Source organism: Salvia hispanica, chromosome 2, assembly GCF_023119035.1.
Source record: "Salvia hispanica cultivar TCC Black 2014 chromosome 2, UniMelb_Shisp_WGS_1.0, whole genome shotgun sequence".
Taxonomy (NCBI): domain Eukaryota; kingdom Viridiplantae; phylum Streptophyta; class Magnoliopsida; order Lamiales; family Lamiaceae; genus Salvia; species Salvia hispanica.
The window spans coordinates 31,704,491-31,728,060 of NC_062966.1; the positions used below are offsets into that span (position 1 = coordinate 31,704,491).

Consider the following 23,570-nt stretch of genomic DNA (forward strand, 5'->3'; position numbering starts at 1 on the left):
TGCTGATGTGGCGCTGATGTGGCAGGAGTTAGGGAGAAATAAGGGAGAGCATTGGGAGTGCTCTAACGGTATAGTTTTTTTCCATACCGAAATTTCGGTATATACCGAAACTTTTGAAACAATAACGATATGAAATTCTTTCATATCGATATTTTCGATATGATAACGAAACAAATTTTTTGATACGATATATCGTATCGACCCAGCCGTAAATAGGAATGCGTTGTGTATATTTGTAGGGATATCAATTCAGCTTATAATTAATGATGGAATTACGTAAGAAACTAGTAGTACTATTATGCCACAAACCTCTGTAAAATAAAACTATGACCTTGATTCTCTGTGGTTATTTATGGTAGTGAATGTGAATCCCAATGTATCGAAAAGACAAATGTAATAGACTAAAAGATAGTGTAATTTTGACGGATGCGCTTCAAATAAGTTTGATGTGGAGATTGAAAATTGAAATGATACTTGACGATTGTATTGCTCGACCAACAACTTTGATTTTATTCATCAATGATTTTTGTCTTTGCTTTAGAAAGCCTTTTGAGGTATTATACTATTTTTTGATTGGGCTGATTTTGGTAATATTTTAAAGTTGGTTTTGGATTAAAAATGGTACTACTTTTTGATGATTTAGTCACCTTTAAACACGAGCCAAATAAATGGTACTACTATCACAAAAATAAATATATAAATAAATATGTCGCATGTAGTATCTATTTATCTACGTATAGCATGAAACCATGATTATATTTATATAGTGTGTAATATCCTTAACGCTAATACGAAATTAAAACGTGTGGACAAATATTGAGAGCAGACATGTTGAGTGTTTTCAAGGAAAGTGATTGGAATGGGAGTATTGGAAGCTGAAGCAGAAGAATTCAGCATACTGAATCTGAATATATGGTTGCAGAATATGAATGATGATAACTTAAATGACATTTCTACCCTCGCCTCGTCCATTGCTACTATGCTTCGTCTCTATGACGACGTGAGGCAGGCTATGGTAATTTTGCCTACTCTGCTAGTTACCATTCTCATGAAAAATATAAGTTCATATCAAATTTCAGAGGTGATTTCATACAATAACCTAATTCGATTTATTTACATATAAAACAGAACGAGCACCAAGATGGTTCAGATGGTCCACACATGAAATATTGCATGAATGGAGAAGCGGACTTGTCTGAGAAGGAAACACGAAATGTGTACAGGGCATGGTGTCAAACCAATGGAAATGCCTAAATAAAGAATTTTTTTATGTTTCAGAAGGGGTTGTCTGAATTTGGCTATAATGTACACCTAAGATGAATTAAAGGTATCGGTCCCTGAAGAACATATAAATCCTTGCTAGGCTGTTCAACTAAGAGCAAGACCCAAGTGACTGAAATATTCATTGAAGAATACATCATCACTACTAAGATATTCAAATTGAGAGCACATGTATCAGTAACCTCAAGAGTACTAATGTATTAACCATATGATCAAATTAGTCATACAACTTATGAACCAAACATGTCCTTGGAACATTCGACTTATAACCGTATGATTCTACCAGCAAGGCAAATATTCATTTGAACCAATCGTACGACAAAATGTATGTAGTCATTTTCAACATAGGACAAACTGAAAAGCCTACTTTTTTGATGTCTTCTTCTTCGGGCCAGAAACAGCAGGCTGCGGCTTCGGGTGCTTCTCAGCCTCACTTGGGTCTAACCATTTGAGGGCTTGGCGATTGAAGAATGGCCAATTGGGAACTGTAAGCAGAGATGTCAACACCACACCAGCTGCATAGATCAACATCATCATCTGGAACGACCCCAACACATAGCCTGTGATAAATGCCACAACTGCAAAACACACTAACAAGAGCTGCATAAGGTGCTCTGCTAGCTTCTGCCCTTGCCAATCCATCTGCAGGCCAATCATTAAAACACAAGTTAATTACCTTAAACACGTTGATATCCATCAAAGGGACAATTATAAGAGTCTAATACATATATCAACACAAAAGGCACATGTGACAAACATGGCATGATTTTTAACGAATTAGGGCTAGCCGTCTATCTAAAAGGGCAAAACAACTACTCCAACAGAAGCAAACGAAAAAGAATTATCGGCATTATCCTAGAAAAGTTGAACCATACATACTTTTTCTTAATTTAGTCCAGACAAAAAAACCTTATTTGCAGATTTTTATCCTCCCTTTGTTGAGGAGATGAGGGGAGTTTATGTCACCGGTCTCTCTCTAATAAGCCAAGGGGCAACAAAGAACAAGGGAGGCTACTTTAAATGCTTGTTCCCCTGCTCAGAAGAAAAGGGAAAACTACAAAACAATCAAATCCTAAAACCAAGTGGCAAGACGAAAAGCATAAGGACGACAAAAGACAATTGATAAACAAAGGCAATTTTATCCTACGACTGAAACCTTGGCAGTCCTCTTCTTCCTCCTATGAAGGAAAGGGTTTGTAGCAAAAGGAAGATGATTTACAATTCCAAGACTAAGTTATGAAGCATATGTACACATTTTAGGCAGTGTTTCAATCCCCATCTCCATGATTCATAGCTTATGAGAAATTTAAAAAATAGATAAGACAAGTAAATGAATACTACTACACATTTCAGTTTCAGCGAAATCAAGGCAGTTTCCACCAAAATCATAACAACAAACCAGACAAATGTCATTAATTTTCGCCACATTCCATCAAACACGCACTATCACGTTTAAAAAACAGATCTATTTCCACAGCATCAAATCGGTTCTGGCGTAACCAATTCCGCACAGAGGCTATTTTTTTAACTCGATTTTTGACCAATCGAATTTGTAAAACTCGCAATTATACCAATCAGAAATGAAAACCTAAAAGTAATCAGTATTAAAATGGATATAGAACAGCTCAATCACAATCTCATTCGGATTCGATCATATACACGATCGAAACTCGAACACATAGTGTGTGTGTGTGTGTGTGTATGTGTATGTGAAGGATTACTCACCGGAGAAATAGGAGTGTTACAGTGTAGAGGAAAGACACGATTTTGACTGAAGAGACGACCCAGCTGCAGTTATATTTATTTACCGTTATTCAAACACCTTTATGAAGAATTTTTGGGCCTTAACTGGGCTTTATATTTTCATGTTTTTCATCAAATTGATCATATTATTATTGATATGGGTGGGAATATGGATATGGGTATCAAGTTTACCTGTACCCGACCCGATATCTACTGGGTATTAGATACCCAATATTCAATTTTATAGGATTGGGTATGAGACTGGATATTGAAATTTAAGATAAATCGGGTATTGGATATTACCCGAATATCCAATTTATTATTTAAAGCATTTTTTAAATTGGGTTTAGCCATTTTAGGCTTCTAAGAGCTGGGCTAATTTATTTAAGTACAATTTACTAGGTTAACTTTCTTTACACCTATATAAATAAGTCGATCTCTCTTACTCTAGGTCACGGCTTCTCCAAACTCTCAAGTTTTACGTATTGCATAACCAACTCATGTGGTTTTTATATTTTAGTTAATTATTTTGACTTTTAAATTATATTATTGATTGCTTCCACCGTTTAATTAAATGCATAACTTTTATTATTTTACTTACATATTGCATAACCAATCCCCATAAATATAATCATATACTTTAAAATAAAAGTAACTCATTTTTTATAGTTTTATACTACAAAATAAATGCAACATTAAAGATATTAGTCAATTAAAATATTTCTATATTTATGTTAATATAATAAATTTGAATTTTTTTTGTTAAGTTATTAACACATGTAAAGAGTTGGGTATTTGGGTACCCGATACGTCGGGTATGGATACCCGGGCGGGTATTGAAATACTGAAATACACGAAAATATATTGGATCGGGTTTTGGATAGACATTTAGATTTTAGGGTTTGGGTACCCGATTTTTTCAGATCGGGTATCCATCCCTACCCTTATTGAGACAAGTTTTGTAAATGAGAATCTGAGATTTATTGAATACAAATTGCCGGTATAATTTATCAATGCGTTGAATATAGACTGATTGATTAAAAATTGGTACATTATAATTAATTATTATTTCCTAAATTGGATCTCGAATTAATTACAGGACTACATTTTTTGTTTAAAAGATTAGAAATTAAAATGCGCATCATATTAAAGAGACTTTTAATAGAAATCAAATCCCTCAAATCAAATCAAATCACTTTAAGAGACGACCCCAGCAGCAGTTACATTTGATTCAGTGATACTCAACAGTAGTTTTCATTCTTGTTAGTTAACGATGGCTCTATGGATAATTCACGCTAAAAAAAGTAATAATGAGATTACTGATTTAATAAATGAAGCAGAAAAAGAGCGTGATATTAAAAAGCATGAAAGAGTTAAGATTGTCAGTGCAGTTTTATAAGAAGTTGGTACGTGAAAATAATAAAAATAATTTCCACACGCTATTTTGATTGGATACACTCTACGAGAACAAATTTTGATAAAAACACAATTTCAAAAAATCTAATACTATATCAAAAGAGAGAGAACTCAAAGCAGTGGGAAAAATGTTGAAACAAAGAAACAGATCGATTAAGAAGTTCAAGTAGAATTCTAGTACTACTATTTTGTAATTTAGGATCCAAAATACATAACTGAACAATGACAAATATTTAGATTAATCTCCAAAATCCAAAATGCAGGTCAAATAACATAACTTTGGTTTAAAACAAAATAGAAAACGCAAACTTTCATAACCCGAACTACTTAATGATCCAACAAAAGGTCAAAATATAGCTCAGGCCTTCCTGGGCTTGCTAGTTGCCAACTGAGACTCAGCCTGCAATGAAACAAGAAAACAACATACGCGGTTAATCAACCATTGGAAATACAGAATTAGCATCACTAATAGAGATGGATTTCTAAACATGCAAAGGACAAATTGTTACCTCTTTTTTCACCGATTCTTCTTTCTCTGACAAAATCAATTCGATGTGGCAAGGAGAAGACATGTAAGCTGAAAATAATAAGATAGTATTAGTTCAACCCAAGATTTAAGAGTTAGTGAAAGGAAGAGAATAGAAGATGTGCAAACATACGGTTAATCCTTCCATGAGCACGGTATGTGCGACGCCTTTGCTTCTGGGCCTGGTTAACCTGAATGTGGGAAATGAATAGAGCATCCACATCCAAACCTTTCACCTGTTCAAAAATAAATCATTAGATATATGCACCATAAAAGGTAAAATATTAGAGACATGAGCAACTAAGAGAAGCATATATACCTCAGCATTGCTTTCTGCATTCTTGAGTAAATCCAAGATGAACTTGGCAGATTTCACTGGCCAGCGACCCTGACCATTAGAATGCCTGTTCTTGGCCTGAGCAGTTCGCCCAACACCACCACAGAAACGAGTGAAAGGAATGGCTTGTTTGTGGGCAAGCACATCCTCCAAGTACCTCTTGGCCTTGACTAGAGGGAGCTTCCTGATGGCGTGCGCTGTTTCCCTCGTGTTCTGAAAAACAAACCACCATACTTTGTTACTCCATCATAGTGAATAGAAACATCAGCAATACACCATTCAGTTTTGCAACAGAGAAAGACAACACTGTAAGCAATTAGGAAAAGTAAATGAAATCACATACAAGCAGCACACAAAAATGTCACATAACATTCAGCAACAGCTAGCCCAACACTGAATTACTTTACACAACTTCTATCCCTGATGCTCAAAATGCTAAACCTCCACACTACTCCGCACAAACATGTAAATACAAAGAGTACTCCGTATTGGATACATGGCCTTTAAAAAATCCGTTTATGTAGACATCAATATGTATAACCTAGAACAAGATTAAAGATAAACAACACCAACAAGACAGATAAGTTTGGTCCAAGCATGTAGCATTGTTTACTGAACCATCAATCATAAGAAAAGAGAAGGTGGTTCACCCAATAACATTGCACAACTATTATCCCTGACGTTTACGAGAGACCAATTCACAAATGGCAATAGATCCCTGCTTTTATCATCAGGTTGAAGGTATAAGGTCATAACAAGGCTAAAAACCAACGCTAGGTTAAAATTGGCCTCTACTGAATACTAAAACTATCAACGAACCCTAAAAAGCTATCCATGAACCCTAAAACTATATCTAAATTGACGCTTTCACACTCGGTAGATTTCATTTCGGGAAATAGAATTCAAGCCTTACATCCACACACCGATTAATTTACTGAATAAAGCAAATAAGGCTATATATCAATCATAGACACGAACATGATAGAGAAATTTTACCTTAAAGTGAACTCTGAGGTCGGATCCTCGAGCTTTGCAGGCTGCAACAAAATTATACAGACGTAACAAAATCAGCAAACAATTACAAACAAAAAAAAAAAGGGCTGAACAAATCATGATAAAACAACAGAAATTTACATTTGGTGATATTATCAGGCTCCCTCGAGTACTTCACCTGTAGCATTCGAGAAGAAACTAAAGGTCAGCAATCTGTAAACAATAGTATAAACGAAATGCAATTGGACGAAAATCGATGAGTAGTTTGTAAGAACGGTACCATTGTTGCTGCGGCTGCTTGTTCTAGGTATGGAAGTCGATTGGCCTTCTTCAAAGGAGAAAGTAAAGGCTGCACAAGACTTTTATAGATAAACCCTAACCCCCAATCAGGTTAATGGGCTGGGCTTTATTATATTGGGCCTCAATCTGTTTTAACTCTCATCAATAAAGAAACCAGGAGTAGTAAATTATTTATTGGGCCACGGTACTTGTTTATGCTGTTCTATGGCATCGGCATTTGCGGCACAGGGCATCATCATACACTAGGAATGTCAATGGGTCGGCCCGTCAGGTTTTGGACCAACTCTAGTCGGGTTGCGAATCAATCGGGTGTGGATTAATGGGGTTGTGCTTTTCGGGTTATGGAAGTTCAAGTGTTCAACCCTTACCCTAAAAGCTCGGGTTTTGGGCTAGCCCATCGGATTAATCGATTTGCTACCGATAAGATTAACATGCGATAAATCCATTAAATAATGATGAAAATTAGTTATGTTCATAAAATGTAAAATATTTAATTATGATAAATCTGAGATATATATGTTTAAAGTCAATCATAAACATGATCAAATACTAATATTTGATATATTTAGTGAAATTTTAATACATGTTTTAAAAATTTAAATATTTTTTTTAGTGAATTTGAAGTTTATAAGTTATTTATCAATTATTATATTAATAAAATTCAATATATAATTTGTATATTTAATATACATTGAAAGTTATTATTTTAGTTATCTATATTATAAAATTAATCAATGAAGTGTCGAATTAGGAGTAAAAAAAATAGAATAATAGAAATTTTATCGAGTTTTCGGGCCTTGTCCTAACATGTTGTAGGTTAATCGGGTGCGTGCTAATTGGATTTTAATTTTATCGGATATGAAATATTTCCTCTAAACGGAATATTATTTTATATTCCAAAAAAACTTTAATACTACTATATAATTGTAATGTGGTACGGAGTACTATATTTTAAACATAAATGAAATGAATTTTGTAGTATGGACCTAATAAAATATTTAATACATATGGATATATAGACATAATATGTTGCGTGAATTGATGTGATTATGTTATCTGAGGTGTGTAGTAGTTTATGCATATTTATTTATTTCCTATTTAGTAGAATTTGCAGATAGAAAAATATACTAATTGTTTTAATTTTTACCAAATTATAGTTTCCTTTGTAATTTATTTCCTTTTATTTTAATTTTTTTTATAAATTTAGGATTCCATATATAAAGGCATCATTGTTAGACAATAAATACACATCTTTTGAATTAGTTTTAGTACTTATTATCCTACAAAGAAGAGTTAAATTTGGTGGAAAGAAAGAGCGGTGGTGTAAAGTTTAATCACGGTAAACCTTGATTTACTTTCTTTTATATGTAGTGTTATAAATTTGAATTTTAGTTTGAACATATCTCTTAGTCATATATCTGAATCACATAAATTATTGAAATTATATTAATAAACTAAATTAAATTGGACTAAGCTAAACAGATTAGATCGCATTATACGTCCTAACCCTACTTATTATAGGAAACAGATTAAATCTTACAAATATGCCATATTATCTTCCAGAGAAGAGTCGAAATTTGGTGGATAGAAAGAGAGTAGTGGTGTGCAAGTTTAATCACGGTAAGCTTTCATATAAATTTTATATGTAGTGTTATAAATTTGAATTTTAATGTGAACATATCACGTCCTTGATTAAGATTAAATCCTCATAGTTCATACAACACATGTGGTTTGTTTTTTAGGTGTGTAAAGTGTAATCTATGGCATACGCATAGATTTGGTTGAAATTAATTTTTTTGAATATTTTGTTGGTGTTTGTAATTTCTGCTTATGTAAATATATTGTTTATTCTTTACAGAAAAAGAAAAAGTAGAAAGTGGTCTTTATAGAGAGACCAAATTTATCCATCCGAAAAATGAAGCCATACCTACCTTTAGACATCATCACAAATATCCTCTTGAGACTCTCTCCTCAAAGCATTGCAACTTGCAAATGCATTTGTAAACCATGGCTTAATCTCATTGAGAGCGATGCTTTTGTCGAGTCCCATCTTTCTAAATCAGCTCCCGTCCTTGCTGTTTCCATTACCAAGTGGGATTCAAATTGGTTTAGTGTTTTCGAATTGGAAGACGAGCTCGACCCGTTCTCAAATAGGTTCGATGTTTGTGCCAAGCATGGTCCAATCACCAAGTTTGATTTTCGTCGAGAATCAACAATACTATGTGCTGCCAAATGTCTGCTTCTTTTAAAAAATGCATTCATGGATGATCATCTCTACGTATGTAATCCCATCACCCGTGAATTTGTTGAGCTCTGTGGGCCTGTTATTCGGAAGGGAGATCGTTTTGGATTTGGAGTGAGCAAAATAAGTGGACAACATAAAGTTGTCTATCATAGCCCTGAATCTGGATTTCATGTGTACACTCTTAAAGCGGGATCTTTGTGGAGAGCCGTCGAAGCTGGGCCCCTTTTTCTAACTACTGCGACTCCTCCATTTGTGGTGCATTTCTTAATGGCAATCTCCATTGGTTAGTTAAAAGTAAGACGGGGGATGTTCATTTTGTTGCTTTGAGCTTGAAACTGAACGTTTTAGCACATTTCTTGCGCCTCCCGCTAATGCCACATTTACAAGGGGGAAGTTGTATGGTTTGGGGGATTGCCTGTGTATTCATAATGATACACTAGGTAATAATGTGATATGGTTGTTGAAGGAATATGAACAACTTGAGAACTTTTGGACGACTATACAACTCATCGAGGAAGAGCCTTATAATAGTTATGCTTACAGAAAGGGTAGTCAACCTATCAAAATTTACAAAAATGGCGGCATGTTGATGTTATCACATGATAGACACTTTTTTTACTATTCCAAGGAGAAGAGAACTGCCATAGGAATTGATTTGATTGGGAAAATAGATGGTAATTGTTTATATTTCAGCTCTATTCTTTTTATTCCAAGTTTTCTTTCTGGGTATGGAGAATGCAAAATCACTCCAAAAAAAGATTGGGTATAAGAATATAATCTCATTTTTATTTAGCTTCTACTATATTTCTTTTTTCTTACTTTCTTATCATTAATTTACGTATTGTTGATCCATAAATATACCCTTAATTTTATATGCATGGATATAACTCTAATTAGATACTTGAGCACTCGCCATCATCAAGCTGCAATATATCATTGTTTTCCTTTTTTTACATGCCTATACCTAATATCTCAACTAATAAAAAGCAGCTAATATAAACAATCAATATATAATCTGAACAAACATTTACATCTGAACTTAGTATTGTCTAACAGTTCAAATAATATTATCATTCTCCAAACTGTTATTCTGTGAGTTATGAGCTAAGCGCCTTAGCCGGGGTGATTGTTTGGTAAGAGAAACTCCGGGTTCTACAACTCAAGAAGTGTAGAACTGCCTTGCATCATTTGTTTCGGCTTTGACTTGATTGTTTATGTGATCTAGGCCAAGCAATCAATTTTGGATACTGATATTAATGTAGAATCATGATATCTTCACTTTGTTGTTGGTTAGAGCTGAGTTTAAAGAAAGTTACACATGATGCCTAAAATTTGGATTCATATAAAACCATGAAGGATAAGCAGGCAAACCTGGAGTAACATTTAGATACAGCATCAAAACATAAAAATTTCTACCTTGAAAAATATAATGTCTAATTGCACATCACACTACCTTGGTTAATTGTATGTGAGGTTCTTCGCAGCACTTACAGAATCCTCCAATTTGTAATTAAGGCCAAACAAATATCTATCATGGAAAGCTACAAAACTAATGCCAATGAATGATGCACTACTTAAATAAAATCTATACCAAAACGAACTACTTACCAGCTGCTACTAATTCTCTTGCAACTAATTAGAAACAACTTCTTGTTTTTCTGCAACTAATTCTTCCATCTCAGATCTATGATCAATATAACAATGTATTTCTATTACCACCTGAATGGTGACTTAGGTGGCACCTAACCAAGTTCCAAATTTATTATGAAGTTCTCTCACTAACAATTACACATATAAAACTATGGAATTAACAAGTGACAGGTCTACTCCATACATCAAAAGAAATGTATAATATTGTATGGATATACATTTCTAACATTCACTCATGAGCTGATTTTGAAAGCTTTTAAGAATATAGATTATCAGCTACCTTCTGAAATAAAAAAAATAAAATATAGATTTGGAAAGCTAGTATAAAAAACATTTGTGCACTATCTACTATCTAGAGTCATAGATTAATTTTTTACTCAAATGTCATCGCGTCAACATTCATGTGGTTGTAGAGCATAACTGTTATTGACATCTTCAATTGTTGGGAAATTGATCACTATCATGTAAAAGTATTTGTGCACTATCTGAAACCATTAATTGATTACATTATCTTCTGGAATTAATTATTGAAATGTTCTCATGTCACTCATGACTATATTTGTGGTTACAAAGCATTAATGTGGTGATAAAGCAAGACTTATATCTATATTTATCCAATTACTCCATTACATATCTCCATCACCACAAAGCAAGACTCGTATCTGTTTTTATCCAATTACTCCATTACATATCTCCATTCTTACATAAGCCAAGTCCTAACTACTGAGATTTGAATATAGTGTGTTAGGTGGGCTAGTTGGCTTACAAATCGAGAAGCATTCGGATCGGGCCGGGCCGGGCCATGTGGGAGGACTGATGAGTGAAGCTGGAGTGTTTTGTCTCCTTCCAAACACACTTTCTTTAACTTAATAATTTGTGTTTGTAAATTCCCGGACAACAACAATTGACATGTTTTTTTCACTCAATTGAAGATTTACAAAACTAAAATGCATATCTTGTTCCCTTTAATTTTAATAAATTATTTATAATTCAATATTCAGCATGGCATCACATGGAGACTGAAAATTTTTAAAAAGAGATAAAAATGCATCATTTATTATGTATTGGACTTTTAAAAATTCTAATCAATGAATTCATAAATTTAGAATTTTAAGTGGCCCATTTTAAATATGATAATACTTTTTTTTATTTATTAGTACTTTTGAAGTATTGCAATAAGACAATTAACTACAACTATCGACAAATCAAGTGGAATCAGATGTATGCTTACTATTCAAAAATGTATGAGAATTTATTCAAAATGACTCGATTATATGTAATTTATTTTGATGAGAATATGCATATCAAACCGGTTTTCATAATTAGGTAATCAATTAAAGAAAGCAAATCAAAAACCTCGAATGAATGTCATCAAAATCAGGATTCAGGATACATGAGTCAATTGCAATAATGGTGGAGGGTAATTTCGTCCTTAAATAATCCGACAAAAAGGAAAAATAAGGAATAAAAAATGATTTTATCCCCTTGGAGTTCGACAGAGCAGAGTGACGCCACCGGCATAGTTATAATCGGGCTGAGACTACAAAGAGCAAAAATGACAACCAAAACGACACCGCATTCTCTCTCTTAACTCATTGGATTAGCTGCAGGAGCTGAAGATGAGCGACGACAGGATATCCGGCGGCTGCGTTGCGGTTCGCAGCTTCACGCATTCATCGTCTTTCTCTAAGTGCACGCTTTCACACTCGTCGATTCCTGGTAATTCGCTTTTTTTACAATGTTTTTGATGAATCAATCTGATTTTCTGACCAATTTAATACTACTAGCAATCAGTTGGCCTTATAATTTCGCCTCAATTGTTCATAAACTTTTTCCAAAAACTAATTTTAAAAAAAATCATTTTTGACATTAATCACGATTTTGGTCACAATAAAGAGTTTCGAGTTTGCAGAGTTTTGAATATGGTCAAGCATATATATTTTCTAGTTATTTTGTTTTGTTTTATTTCGAAAAAACTCCTTCTGGAGCTATATACAGATGATTTATCGTCGTTTTTGGTAATTAGGAGATGTTTTTTATTGAAAGATTTAGTAAAATCGTATGCTATTGTTCTTGTTTTTACGTTCTTTTAATACTGATATTAGAAAATTTAGATTGGTTTATACATGTATCGATTTCAAGTTTTATGGAGCGAATGTTGGCAAATGTATGTCTTAAAAAAGCCCAAGTTCTAAACAGCCCAAGTTATTGATGTCTTTTTAAATACCTAACATGTTTCAACTTTTGAGGAATGAATACGAAATTTGAAAATAATTTATTAACATAAATTGTATACACATAATACCTATGGAGTAATATTTAGTTCTATTCCTAGGATATAATTTCATGACTAATTTATTCTTAGTATATAATTTTGGAAATTTTTTTAACACTATTATTTTAGGAAACAAAGTTTGAATTAACATTATTACTAGTATTAATTAACACACTACATAATTAAATTACTAAATTTAATTATGAAAGAATTTTATGACTGATATAGTACTAGTATATATTTTTATTTGATAATTTTTTAGTTTAATGTATACTCCATCTAGTTTGTTCTTTCTCTTTCATTTTATTCTTCAATAGTTTTGTAAATAAAATTTTGTAAACTTATCATTACCCTCTATTTTTACCCTTGAAAATATTCGGAGTCACAATTGAAGAAAAAGCTTGAACTACTAATTATGTCTTAAATAGTTTTCTATACGCTATTAGATTGCTTTATAGAATCAATAATCAAATGGATATTGTTGACAGTATGATATAAGTGAAGAATCAACTACAGAAAATTCTTTTCATTTAGTACTTGATTTGGTTTTTTCTTCCCTTTGCTAATATGCTAGTACAGTAGTACATTTTATAGTGCATATTGAGAACTTAATGGGATTTGCAAAATGAAGTTTAGCCATCACCTATCAGATTCTATTATAAATCACAAGTAACATAAAATTGTGAGAAATACATGTTCCTATTATAAGGACAGGAAGAAGAAGGCAATGCACTTGTTAGTCAAAAGCTGATTAAGGATAACAATGCATTGCACTGGTGCAGATTATGCAGCTTGTGGCACACCAGCATGGAGAGGGAAAAACCTCACTTGTGTTTGCTTCAAGCGAAGGGGAAGCCAGACGCGGATTTGCCTAAATTTGACACCCTTACAGGTAAGGCCATTGCTCCATACGCGAAACCTGCGTGCTGTACCTTATGTTTTCGCGTTACTTTATCTCTTTGCTGCCTTAAAATGGACAGGAAGAGAGGCTAAAACGGTTGAGACACCGAACTAAAGTTCAGTTTGATGCCTTGAGATTTGAACATCAGGTGTGAAAGCATTCTGAAAAGTGCCTACTCATTCTACTGGCACTTTTCACTTTTTGCAACTGGATTCAAAATGTAGAAACTAGCTTATTCTAGGAAGCTTTGTACTCGAACTTCAGGAAGCACTGAGGGCGTTATGGTCCGCTACGTACCCTGGCGTGGAGCTGCAGAGTTTGAAATCTGACCAGTGGAAGGAAATGGGATGGCAGGGAAATGATCCATCTACAGATTTCAGGTTTTGCTATCATCGCTGTTGATGTATCTTTCTTCGCAACTCACTCACTCAACGCTTTCGTACATACTCATTTCTGGTTCTGTTTCAGAGGGGCAGGTTTCATTTCATTGGAGAACTTGCTGTTTTTTGCCAAGACTTTTTCGGTAACATACTATTCGTTCTCTTTCTTGTTCTTGTCCACGTCGAGCCTGTTGATAGAAATGCCTTGATCCACTACAACCATTCCCTCCAATTTCTTGAAAAACTTCATAAATGCAAAAAAAAAAATTTACTAGTAACAACTTGTTTTTTTTATGTTTCAGCTTTCATTTCAGAGTCTATTGAGGAAGCAAACAGGCAAAAGGGCAATGTGGGAGTATCCATTTGCTGTTGCTGGTGTCAACATTACATTCATGATCTTGCAAATGCTCGACCTCGATGCTAGTAAGTCGACTATTTTGAGTTTAGTACACCTATCCTCACTCTTTAGGCCAGCTAATGTAACCTCAATATTATGCAGCAAAACCACGAACTTCTATCAGAGCCGTTTTTCTTCAAATGTTGTCCGGTGAGCCTACCTCTTCATCATCATCGTCTTCTTCTCGTCCGCACTACTTTTCATGTCCCTTTTTCAATGGACTTTGGCTAACAACTTGGGTGTTTTGCAGAGAATGAGTGGGCTTTCGACCTCCTATACTGCGTAGCATTCATGGTTATGGACAAGCTGTGGCTGGACAAACACGCGACATACATGGAATTCAACGTAAGCAAAACCTCCTAACTCGCCTCGTTGACATCTCCTTTCGGACAGTGCCCTCACAATTGCCTTAAACAGGATATTCTAAGATCGACGAGGTCTCAGCTAGAAAGAGAATTTCTAATGGATGATGTGTTGCTGATAGAAGACATGCCATCCTACAACCTCTTGCGTTGATCACAGCACACTACTTCCTCTAACCTTTCATAATTCTGACCATCTTAATGTAAATGATATACCAGTTTTTTCCCATAAGTTTTTGAACCAATTTGATACTCCTACTAACTAGCTATACTTGTTCAATGCTCGAGGCCCTCTGCCTGTAAATAGTGTTTGGCTTTACACTTATCGAATCATGTGTTTGAGACTTGAGTTATCTTTGGCTATGGTCCAAATGGATCAGTGAAATTCTCTTCTTAATTTGCATATTTTTTATATTAGCAACTTAGCAACTTGAATGATTTAAGCGAAGAAAGTATGTTAATAGTTAAGGAGTACTGTTCTATAAAAACTCTGATATTGTTTGGAAAAACGTAAGCAAGCGTAGGCTCCTTAGTCATAAATAGAAAGTTTCACCCCATCCCTTCGTCAGCCAATAGAAAATTCCGAATTTTATATAAAATAATAGTAAGTAAATTAAATTTCTTTGTAAAAAATAATTCTTACTTTTATATAATAATTTAATTAAAAAATATAAATAAAATGTACATTATCAAAATAGTAAAAAGACAATAAATTGGAGCACTTTCATCATCCGCGAATAAGAGCCCGTGTTTTCATTTTAGTCTGTCAGCAAATAAGAGTTATGGTTCTCTTTTACCATTAACAGTAACAAATAACCGGGGCTCATATTCCACTAATTCAATCCACCTCCTTTTCATTTAAAACTATATAAGTGAGACTAACATTTTTCCATTTATCTTTCTTAACATTTTTAAAACCGTGCGGTACTGAGTATAAATATAAATATTTGGTAGTACAAATATTAAATGGGCCAATAAATGGGAGATGGGGAAGTCGGTAAGTTCGAGAAAGTTCGTAGAAGTTAGAGCAACGAGATGATTCCCAAAGCATCTGATTAATAAATTGTAACGACAGCCGACTTGCTACATATCAACTCCCACGTGTCGACACATGCACCATCAATTCCACCCAATTGTCGATTCCACACCCTCCTTCTCCCTCCTTCTTAAACCCCCTTTCACTCCCTAGATTCTAACGTCAATTCCATAACCTATCAATTTCTTCTGCAAACATTAACCTACTAACTATCAATTTCTCCTTAATTTCAGATTCCCCGCCGACGAGAAATGGCTACGGCTCAGGTAATTCGACCTGATCTGCTATTCAATTCATCATGTTTCCGAATTTTTTTCATTTTTATGTTTTGATCTACTTTCCCCCCTTTTTTAGGTTGAGGTTGAGAGGAGTGACGTGCAGCTGAAGCGTCTCGGATTCGTTAGGTATCTCGCGATCAACGCCGCTGTTGTGGTGACGAATCTCTACGGATACGCCAAGGAGAACTCCGGTCCCCTCAAATCCACCCTCGGGAAGGTCGAGACCACCGTCACCGCCGTCGTTGGACCCGTTTGCGACAGATTCAAAGGCGTTCCTGCTCATATCCTCGTTTTTCTCGACAATAAGGTAAAAATCTTCGGTGTGTTACAATTAGGGTTTTTCAACTTCGGATCCATGTTTATGCTTTGCTTTAGAGGTAAATTAGTCATTAATTTCAACTCATCATTGTATAATTGGTAGAGATTTGTTCTGTTTTGAGAGATCTATTGGCTTTTCTTAGTATAGCTCCTTGAGCAGCAGCTTGGTCAGTTCTGTTGGAGTATTACTTTCACTTCTCAATACTCTCTCTGTTTTCTTCATTGGATTGTTGGCTTAACTTAGTTACTTATACAGATGATTTCTGCTGTCTAAGTTGGGCTAGTTTTTGATGTTGGTGTAGGTTGATGAAGCAAGCTTGAAATTTGGAGAATGTGCTCCGGCTGCAGCTAAGGCAGCGGCCATAAAGGCTCAGTCGATAGCGAAGGAAGCATCTCGGATTGTGCACGAGCTCGTTGAGGAAGCTAAAGTAGAGGGTCCAGTTGCAGCCATTTCCCATGCTGGCAAGATCTCAAAGGATGTTGCAGTGAGCGGATTGGCCGTGGCGTGGTACAAGGCCAACCAGTTCCCGGCCCTGCACGGAGTCTTGGAGATAGCTGTCCCGACAGCCGCACATTGGTCGGAGAAGTACAACAGCGTTGTCAAAGACTTGGCCTCCAAAGGGTACACTGTTTTCAGCTACGTCCCGCTGGTCCCCGTCGAGGAAATGGAGAAGGCGTATAAGCAGGTTGAGGCGGCGGCCAATAAGAAGACGGATTCTGGCAGCAGCTCGAGTGACTCGGACAAGGAGGAGTAGATGTAGGGTTGTTCAAGTGTGTGATGAGTAGGTTTTCGGACTTTGTTTGCCTCTGTAAATAACTCCTGGACCAACTTGTTAGCTTGATTATCATCCTTCTCTATCTTGTACATTTGGCTGATGCTAATGCTGTACTAGAATCCCTCTATTTGAAGATGATGTTGTTGGTTAATTAACTTGTGTTGTCTATTCTATTGCGTTGGCTTGGGCACTTGGGCTTGCTACTTGCACAAACCACTACTACATGCTTTTCTTTTCCCCCACACAACAAAATCGTTTCTTTTAAGCGTTGCTACAGTTTTGCAATCTAATTGATTTTGTCCGCGTCTATGGAGAAATTGTCCCTCGGTGTTTCGATAGAAGAGAAATGGACAAAACAACTCTAAAGTAAATCGTTTTTATATTGAAAGAGTGATCAATCTTGAACTCAAACCATCAAAGCTCGAAATACTGATATATAAGTTTTCACAATTTGTCGAAGATTTTGAAACACTTCTATATTTACCTGTTTTTGGACTGTCTTTGAACACTATTTCTACACAATGCATACGACCAAGAGAAGAGCGACTGCTTCTCTTTGTCACTCAAAGATGGAAAAGGTTGTATTAAAACATATACTTAATCCACTCATGTCTGAATACAATTGTGAGCAAATAAGAAGAGATCAGAGAGAATTCTGCTGAATGTGGCATGAACTTGGAATCAAAACCAAATGCAGAAGTCCAGGCAACTGAGGTTCAACTTTTGTATCTGCAATTTATTACAACCAACAAACTGAAGAAAACAAGTTCGAATCTTACAGCACACTGCCAGTGAACACCAAAAATACAAGAATTGTCTTCGGCAGAGGTCACCCCGCATCTATAACTGAAGGCACTTCTTATCCCCTGCATGAAGGGAAATATAATTATCTGATCTAGCAAATCTAACAATACAGAGTTCACAGTTAAGCATGATTAACTAGCAATCTATAGTAGGCAAACTGATGCAGAGGTGGGGCAGTGAGTTCTACTTAGTATAACATTTTGGTGCCAGTTATGGACATGCATATAACCATCAAACAGTTTAAACAGTTACAGAGAAAGAGAGAGACTTGGCCTAAACTGAATAAAAGGCACATATTGTGGCAGCAATGCTATCTTGTGCATTCCTTGAACACATTCAAGGGAGAACCGATAAACAACACATTTCTCATCAAAATCTAAAATCTGAGTATGGGATATTGGACTTATGAGTATTCAGAATATAACAGTTCTGGTCAGCAGTGGCTCACTTTTGAAATTAAATGGTTCCAGAAGATGATCCAGAAATGGTGCTTAATGGCATTCATTAGAAGTGAGCAATAGTGGCTGTACCAGAAAAAAATGTATGAACACAAGAACCCTTGTAGCTAACAAGACTGAGACAAAAGGCATTAAATGGGGAGTGTAAAGATACCGCAATTTGCACCCTCACACACACACACCATTTTAAGTGTTAATCTTGAACAATCATAAATCCTCTGTGTGAGCAGATAATCATCTATAACTTGGGAAACGTATCTCACCCGTGAATGTCTCATTGAGTGCATAAACTCAAAAATTATCATTTTACTCCTAAAGTGCAACCAATACAAACTATATGAACACACAAACAATATCAAAGTGTTCAATTTTGGAATCAAGTAACAATGGAAAGTTCGAGGAGCTCACCAATTATTTGGAGTATTCCTCAATGACTTCGTCGTATGGATCACGACGGCCTTGGACATTGCTAATCTGCTCATCCCAGAAGATCTGAGCATTGTGGCGCTCAAACGTCCAGAAGCCATAGGGGCGGAGGGGCAAGCGATGCATCTCTATAGTCTTCTTGCACTGCTCCTTCCGTTCGTACAATCTCTCCCTGGCCTTCCTGTCTCTCTCGTTTGGATCCTCCATCAATCGCAACACCAAATTCTCCGCGAATTCCATTATGAATCCCATCTGCAACCATCACCAATTGATCAAATTTCTCCGCAATCGATCGATTTTAGCTTCATCAAAATCAATAGCTATTAAAGGAGGGGGGCGACTTCGCTCAACACAAACACATTTTGACATTCTCAATCAGGTGAAGCATTACAAACAAATAAACAAAAAGAAGCCTTATTGATTTCCATCTAACTCTTTCGTTTAGACAAAAATTGAGCACGAGCTGCAATCACAACACAAAACCCTAGAATTTGAATCATAAATCACGCTAACTGAGGAAATTAAGAGAGGCAGATTAAATTATGCTCAATAACGTGAGAAAACTTGAAATCTGCAAAAACAAAAACATAAAACAAAAAAAACCCAAGAATTTTGCGATTGATATTACCTTAAGCTTGAACAGTTGAGAGGAGATTGATCTACAAGAGCAAAAACGAAAATGGGGAAAAAATGTCTACAAATTTATGGTCAGACTAATGGGCTTTTCTCTAACGCTCAGTAAAAGCCCATACAAATATTTAAAACCCAACCCCACATTTCAAAGACCCATGAACATTTTTTGGTTGAAAATAACACTCCTAATTAAAATCTTCAATCTTGAATTTGAAGATATGATTAATGATTTTGTTTCATTTATATTTATTGTGTTCCAAATTTTTTATTTCAATAAATACTCACATAAGGATTATTATCATCATGGAGACACAGTATTTTCATATTAGATAAAATGTACATTTCCGCGTACATACCTAAGTCAAAATAAAGTCAAGGGAATTTAATAACTCAATGACGAGAAGAAGAGTTTTATAACATGGTTTTAATGATAATGATGGGAATGGAGAATCAAAGAGAAGAAAAAATAAATTAAAGAGCTAAGCATCAACTATTTGGGCCAGGGAAACATAACATGGCCCACTATTTTGAAAATATTAGGCCTGTACTCTATATTAGCTTTTTAGTTAGTCTTGTTCTAATATTTCTAGAGAGAGGGAGAGAGGTTGGTATACCAAAGCTTACTATTTGTTGTTTTTTTTCTTTATATGCATAAAGATGCACCGACGATAGCTAATCACAAATTAAGATCAATTATAAATAGGAATTAGACCGCCGAACCAATTAGTGGGTATAAGCATGCATAATTAAATAAATTATAAAAATTATAGAAATTGAAATGCAAACATGCATCCAAAGATATGATATGAGTGCATTTTTCATGAAAGCTACTTAATTAATAAAGAATCATCCGACCAACGGGTTGTAGCGCAGTTGGCAGCGCAGAGCTGTGGTGACCTTGAGATCACGGGTTCCAACCCCATCATCCGCTGAGAGACTTTCGGCCTTAATCCGCAAGCCCGGTCGAGCAGGATTTCTCCGATTTCGCCGAAGACGGGTTCGGAACACCTGTGGTAAAAGAAAAAAAAAATCATCCGAAATAAAACGGATGAATTATTTAACCAAGTGAAAAAAAATTAGAAGCAAATAACTTATGATGAGTGTGTGAGAGAAAGAGGGAGAGAGAGATTTGTAGAATAGGAACTTTGGAAGAATATATGAATTGATAGAGGTTGCCAAACTAACTTGAAAGGTCCATAGATGATGGATGGGATCTTGATTTAATGTGTGTAAATAGACTTTAGTATAGAGGTGCATTATAATGTAGATGGAATAAAAGTTGGAGTCAAATTTTCATTTCAAATACTACTGCTATAATTAATAATGTCATGACAAATAAAATAATACCAACCATATTGTAGAACTAATATTAATATTTATCAACATTAATACTGCCATATCAGAAGTTTCTGTTAGTTGCTAATTAAACTAATTATAGTATTATTAATTTATAATTAAAGCATAAAATATGAATATGGTATATATTTGATTATTGATTTGTTTGCTATAATAATTAGTAGTAATATATTTTAAATATAGTATGAACAAAATTAAAAGTCCTCATAAATTAAGAAGAAGAAAATCAGCCAAACCTAAATTCTATGAGCATCTAGTTCCTACAATTAATGTACTCCTTAATCTTTTTTTTCTTCACCTCTATCACACTTAATAATGCAGTAATTTGCGGCCATTGAACCTAATTCGAACTAATCTGTCAATTCAACATAACTAAATTCATGAAAATATTAGGGGAGTACAGAAAATAATAATTACTAATAAAATTAAGTAGCCCGTGACATATTGAAAAATCATGTGGAGAAATGTAGAAAAGGTTGATTTTTTAATGCCATCAGGTTAAGGCAATTGAATATAGACTTTCTTTGTTTCCATATGGTACTAGAATAAATATACTACGATGAATTTTAACCATATAGATCAATTATATTCAAAATCACTATTCCTGATTTGGACTTCCATTTTTCGTTTATTAGGTGTAATATTTTGCGTTTATTATGGCCTTGAACTATTATCAATAGCTACTTGAATTCGTAACTATCAATTATTGAATCATATTATGTTTAGTAATTATTTATTATTGTATATATGTATATATTAATTGGATGCATTACTTACCAGTAATTTTAACTTAAATTGCCTAGCCAAATAAATTTCGTGGAGTTTACAAAAATAATAAAAATGATACCATCTACTTGCAAAATTATTTAGGATAAAAAATCAATCATCCTAAATTCATAATATTTGGAATATAAATAAGTAATACTACTAAAGATTCAATGTGTATATCAATTTTATTTTTTGTTTTGCAAGAGAACAAATAATATCACGAACATTATTTTACGAAAACGGCCAACGAAAAATATTTTTGGTTTGTTCCATGCAAGAAAATTTCCTACGAATTATTTTTGTGTCCAAAATTAGCGGAAAATTAAAATTTGTGGAACAACGAACACTGAAATTTTAATTTCTATTAAAATAAACACAAAATTACTAACCGAAGTAGTATATTGTTTATAAAAGAATATCAAATGCGATCGAAAATATTAAAAAAAAAATTATTAATCTTAACTCTTCAAATAAAATAAAGAGAAAAAAGGATCACCTAATTTTCTCTATTTTCTTGGTGAGATGTCAATTTACAATTAATATCACAACTATTCCTGCTATAAAGTATTAATGCACTGTGTTGCTGCTCTTTTTCAGGAAACCATACATTTTTATACTGTCAAAGAACTTGCTCAAATAAGAGATGGAGTAATAATTATATCAGTTATCAAGACATCAATATTTAACAATGTTCTTTTTTTTGTTTCCTCGAAGCTTCTCTTCCTTATCTCTCTTCTGCTCACTATTCATCCAAATCTAGTTAGTTGCAAAAAAATCCAAAGTTATAATTAGTAGCACGTAACAAAATGGCGTTTAACTAACTGATTATAGAACTGCTTCAAAGTTAGGGAACATATATAAATTAACTCATGAAACTTACAAATTGGGAATTTTTACCAACAAATAATTGTACATCCAACTAACAAAATTAAACATGGGATGTTGTTGTGATTGAAAATTAAGGAACGCAACTACTTTTTTTGCCTAGGTTTGAATTTGTGGGATTTGATACTACTACACTAGTAATCAAAGTGATGAAATAGTGCCCTCCTTCATTGGTTCCACTATCAGATATCTTGATATTTCAAAAATCTATATGGTAAATTGGTAGTGTCAATTTTATAATTAAGAGTGTACATAAGGATTTTCAGTTCATACCAAATTCACGTTAAGTATAATATTGTTCATACCTAAGTTCACAGTTTTATTTTTGGAACAATACATCATACTAATGGACTTGAAATTAACTGTATATATTACTTGCAACTTTACTTATTCCCGACGTACTAGGCGTAGAATATAGTTTGCACCCCCAACAAACCTCTTCTCAAATCAAAACCACACATGTCACCATAGATATTGATCGAGCCCACATAACAATATTTGGAAACATGCAAAACAATCGACCAAACCACAAGTCATATACGTCTGGCCTGAATCATGACTCTAATACCAACTGTGAGTCTTCCCAAAGTGTCTCATACAGTGCTAATAAAACTGAAATAACTATAGTATAAAATATTTGGGAGTACAATTTTACTTATTTCTCGGTGTAAGACAGTGGTTTGTTTGTCAATTAATGTCTAAACTAAACTTTAAAAAAACAGATCCTAATCGCAATAAGTGATGATTTTTGTAAGTTCCTAATCATAATTAGTATCATGGCGTCATCGTCATGCCTATGGGAGCATAGCTTGAATAATTATAAATTTCCATCTTTTTCTTGAATTTTCATCCTTTCTTTTAGCAAATGGGGGGCATAAAGCTTTCAAAACACTAAGACAGACACATTCTCTACCTGCAATTGCACTTGTCTGCTCTCTTCTCATAGTTAGCTTTACCTTTACCTTCCTTTTAATCAATTATTTGATCATTTTCTTTTATTTATATATACTACTACTACTATAAAGA

At 34.3% G+C, this 23,570-nt stretch overlaps 6 protein-coding genes and 1 non-coding gene across 11 annotated transcripts; 3 read left to right on the forward strand and 4 right to left on the reverse strand.

Moving 5' to 3' along the window:
* Positions 1–1,459: 1,459 nt before the first annotated feature.
* LOC125204378 (signal peptidase complex subunit 1) lies at positions 1,460–3,140 on the reverse strand. Of its 3 annotated transcripts, none has more exons than XM_048103033.1 (3): positions 3,007–3,063; positions 2,161–2,313; positions 1,460–1,923 (listed from the first exon to the last, which is right to left on the reverse strand). In XM_048103033.1, exon 3 carries the CDS (start codon positions 1,921–1,923, stop codon positions 1,645–1,647), a length of 279 nt encoding a protein of 92 aa, XP_047958990.1. In that variant the 5' UTR covers positions 2,161–2,313; positions 3,007–3,063; the 3' UTR covers positions 1,460–1,644. The 3 variants fall into 3 exon arrangements, with proteins under 3 accessions (XP_047958990.1, XP_047958989.1, XP_047958988.1); XM_048103032.1 differs by having other exon boundaries at positions 2,191–2,313; positions 3,007–3,062; XM_048103031.1 differs by lacking the exon at positions 2,161–2,313 and having other exon boundaries at positions 3,007–3,140.
* A 1,453-nt stretch (positions 3,141–4,593) lies between these two features.
* LOC125203200 (60S ribosomal protein L17-2) lies at positions 4,594–6,661 on the reverse strand. Of its 2 annotated transcripts, XM_048101509.1 has the most exons (7): positions 6,577–6,661; positions 6,438–6,474; positions 6,300–6,340; positions 5,286–5,516; positions 5,100–5,202; positions 4,950–5,017; positions 4,594–4,840 (listed from the first exon to the last, which is right to left on the reverse strand). In XM_048101509.1, the coding sequence occupies exons 1-7, from the start codon at positions 6,577–6,579 to the stop codon at positions 4,799–4,801; spliced, it is 525 nt and encodes a 174-aa protein (XP_047957466.1). In that variant the 5' UTR covers positions 6,580–6,661; the 3' UTR covers positions 4,594–4,798. The 2 variants fall into 2 exon arrangements, with proteins under 2 accessions (XP_047957466.1, XP_047957465.1); XM_048101508.1 differs by lacking the exon at positions 6,577–6,661 and having other exon boundaries at positions 6,438–6,483.
* On the reverse strand, positions 5,899–6,031 carry LOC125208696. Its single transcript, XR_007174178.1, has one exon. It is a non-coding gene; the product is annotated as a small nucleolar RNA snoR74 (small nucleolar RNA).
* Positions 6,662–8,511: 1,850 nt separating the features above from the next.
* LOC125206806 (F-box protein At5g65850-like) lies at positions 8,512–9,129 on the forward strand. The gene has a single exon (XM_048106028.1). It carries the CDS (start codon positions 8,512–8,514, stop codon positions 9,127–9,129), a length of 618 nt encoding a protein of 205 aa, XP_047961985.1.
* Positions 9,130–11,986: 2,857 nt separating this feature from the next.
* Positions 11,987–15,203, forward strand: LOC125207604 (ELMO domain-containing protein A). Its single transcript, XM_048107013.1, has 9 exons — positions 11,987–12,210; positions 13,549–13,658; positions 13,747–13,815; positions 13,932–14,047; positions 14,136–14,190; positions 14,350–14,470; positions 14,547–14,594; positions 14,695–14,789; positions 14,862–15,203. The coding sequence occupies exons 1-9, from the start codon at positions 12,111–12,113 to the stop codon at positions 14,958–14,960; spliced, it is 813 nt and encodes a 270-aa protein (XP_047962970.1). The 5' UTR covers positions 11,987–12,110; the 3' UTR covers positions 14,961–15,203.
* Positions 15,204–15,947: 744 nt separating this feature from the next.
* LOC125205050 (REF/SRPP-like protein At1g67360) lies at positions 15,948–17,365 on the forward strand. The gene is made up of 3 exons (XM_048103847.1): positions 15,948–16,108; positions 16,197–16,427; positions 16,741–17,365. Exons 1-3 carry the CDS (start codon positions 16,094–16,096, stop codon positions 17,191–17,193), a joined length of 699 nt encoding a protein of 232 aa, XP_047959804.1. The 5' UTR covers positions 15,948–16,093; the 3' UTR covers positions 17,194–17,365.
* A 428-nt stretch (positions 17,366–17,793) lies between these two features.
* Positions 17,794–19,671, reverse strand: LOC125205051. 2 transcript variants are annotated; one of them, XM_048103848.1, is made up of 3 exons: positions 19,531–19,671; positions 18,885–19,154; positions 17,794–18,080 (listed from the first exon to the last, which is right to left on the reverse strand). In XM_048103848.1, exon 2 carries the CDS (start codon positions 19,152–19,154, stop codon positions 18,888–18,890), a length of 267 nt encoding a protein of 88 aa, XP_047959805.1. In that variant the 5' UTR covers positions 19,531–19,671; the 3' UTR covers positions 17,794–18,080; positions 18,885–18,887. The 2 variants fall into 2 exon arrangements, with proteins under 2 accessions (XP_047959805.1, XP_047959806.1); XM_048103849.1 differs by lacking the exon at positions 17,794–18,080 and adding an exon at positions 18,123–18,542.
* Positions 19,672–23,570: the final 3,899 nt, after the last annotated feature.

Bases quoted from the DNA above. Each gene is read 5' to 3' on its own strand.
- LOC125204378 (XM_048103031.1), bottom strand. From the start codon at position 1,923: ATGGATTGGCAAGGGCAGAAGCTAGCAGAGCACCTTATGCAGCTCTTG.
- LOC125203200 (XM_048101508.1), bottom strand. From the start codon at position 6,483: ATGCTACAGGTGAAGTACTCGAGGGAGCCTGATAATATCACCAAAT. The intron at 5,517-6,299 runs GTAAAATTTCTC...TTTGTTTTTCAG, and splicing joins ACCTCAGAGTTCACTTTAAG to AACACGAGGGAAACAGCGCA. The intron at 5,203-5,285 runs GTATATATGCTT...ATTTTTGAACAG, and splicing joins ATGCAGAAAGCAATGCTGAG to GTGAAAGGTTTGGATGTGGA.
- LOC125206806 (XM_048106028.1), top strand. From the start codon at position 8,512: ATGAAGCCATACCTACCTTTAGACATCATCACAAATATCCTCTTGAGA.
- LOC125207604 (XM_048107013.1), top strand. From the start codon at position 12,111: ATGAGCGACGACAGGATATCCGGCGGCTGCGTTGCGGTTCGCAGCTTC. The intron at 14,048-14,135 runs GTTTTGCTATCA...GTTCTGTTTCAG, and splicing joins GATCCATCTACAGATTTCAG to AGGGGCAGGTTTCATTTCAT. The intron at 14,595-14,694 runs GTGAGCCTACCT...GGTGTTTTGCAG, and splicing joins TTTTCTTCAAATGTTGTCCG to AGAATGAGTGGGCTTTCGAC.
- LOC125205050 (XM_048103847.1), top strand. The intron at 16,428-16,740 runs GTAAAAATCTTC...ATGTTGGTGTAG, and splicing joins TCGTTTTTCTCGACAATAAG to GTTGATGAAGCAAGCTTGAA.
- LOC125205051 (XM_048103848.1), bottom strand. From the start codon at position 19,154: ATGGGATTCATAATGGAATTCGCGGAGAATTTGGTGTTGCGATTGATG.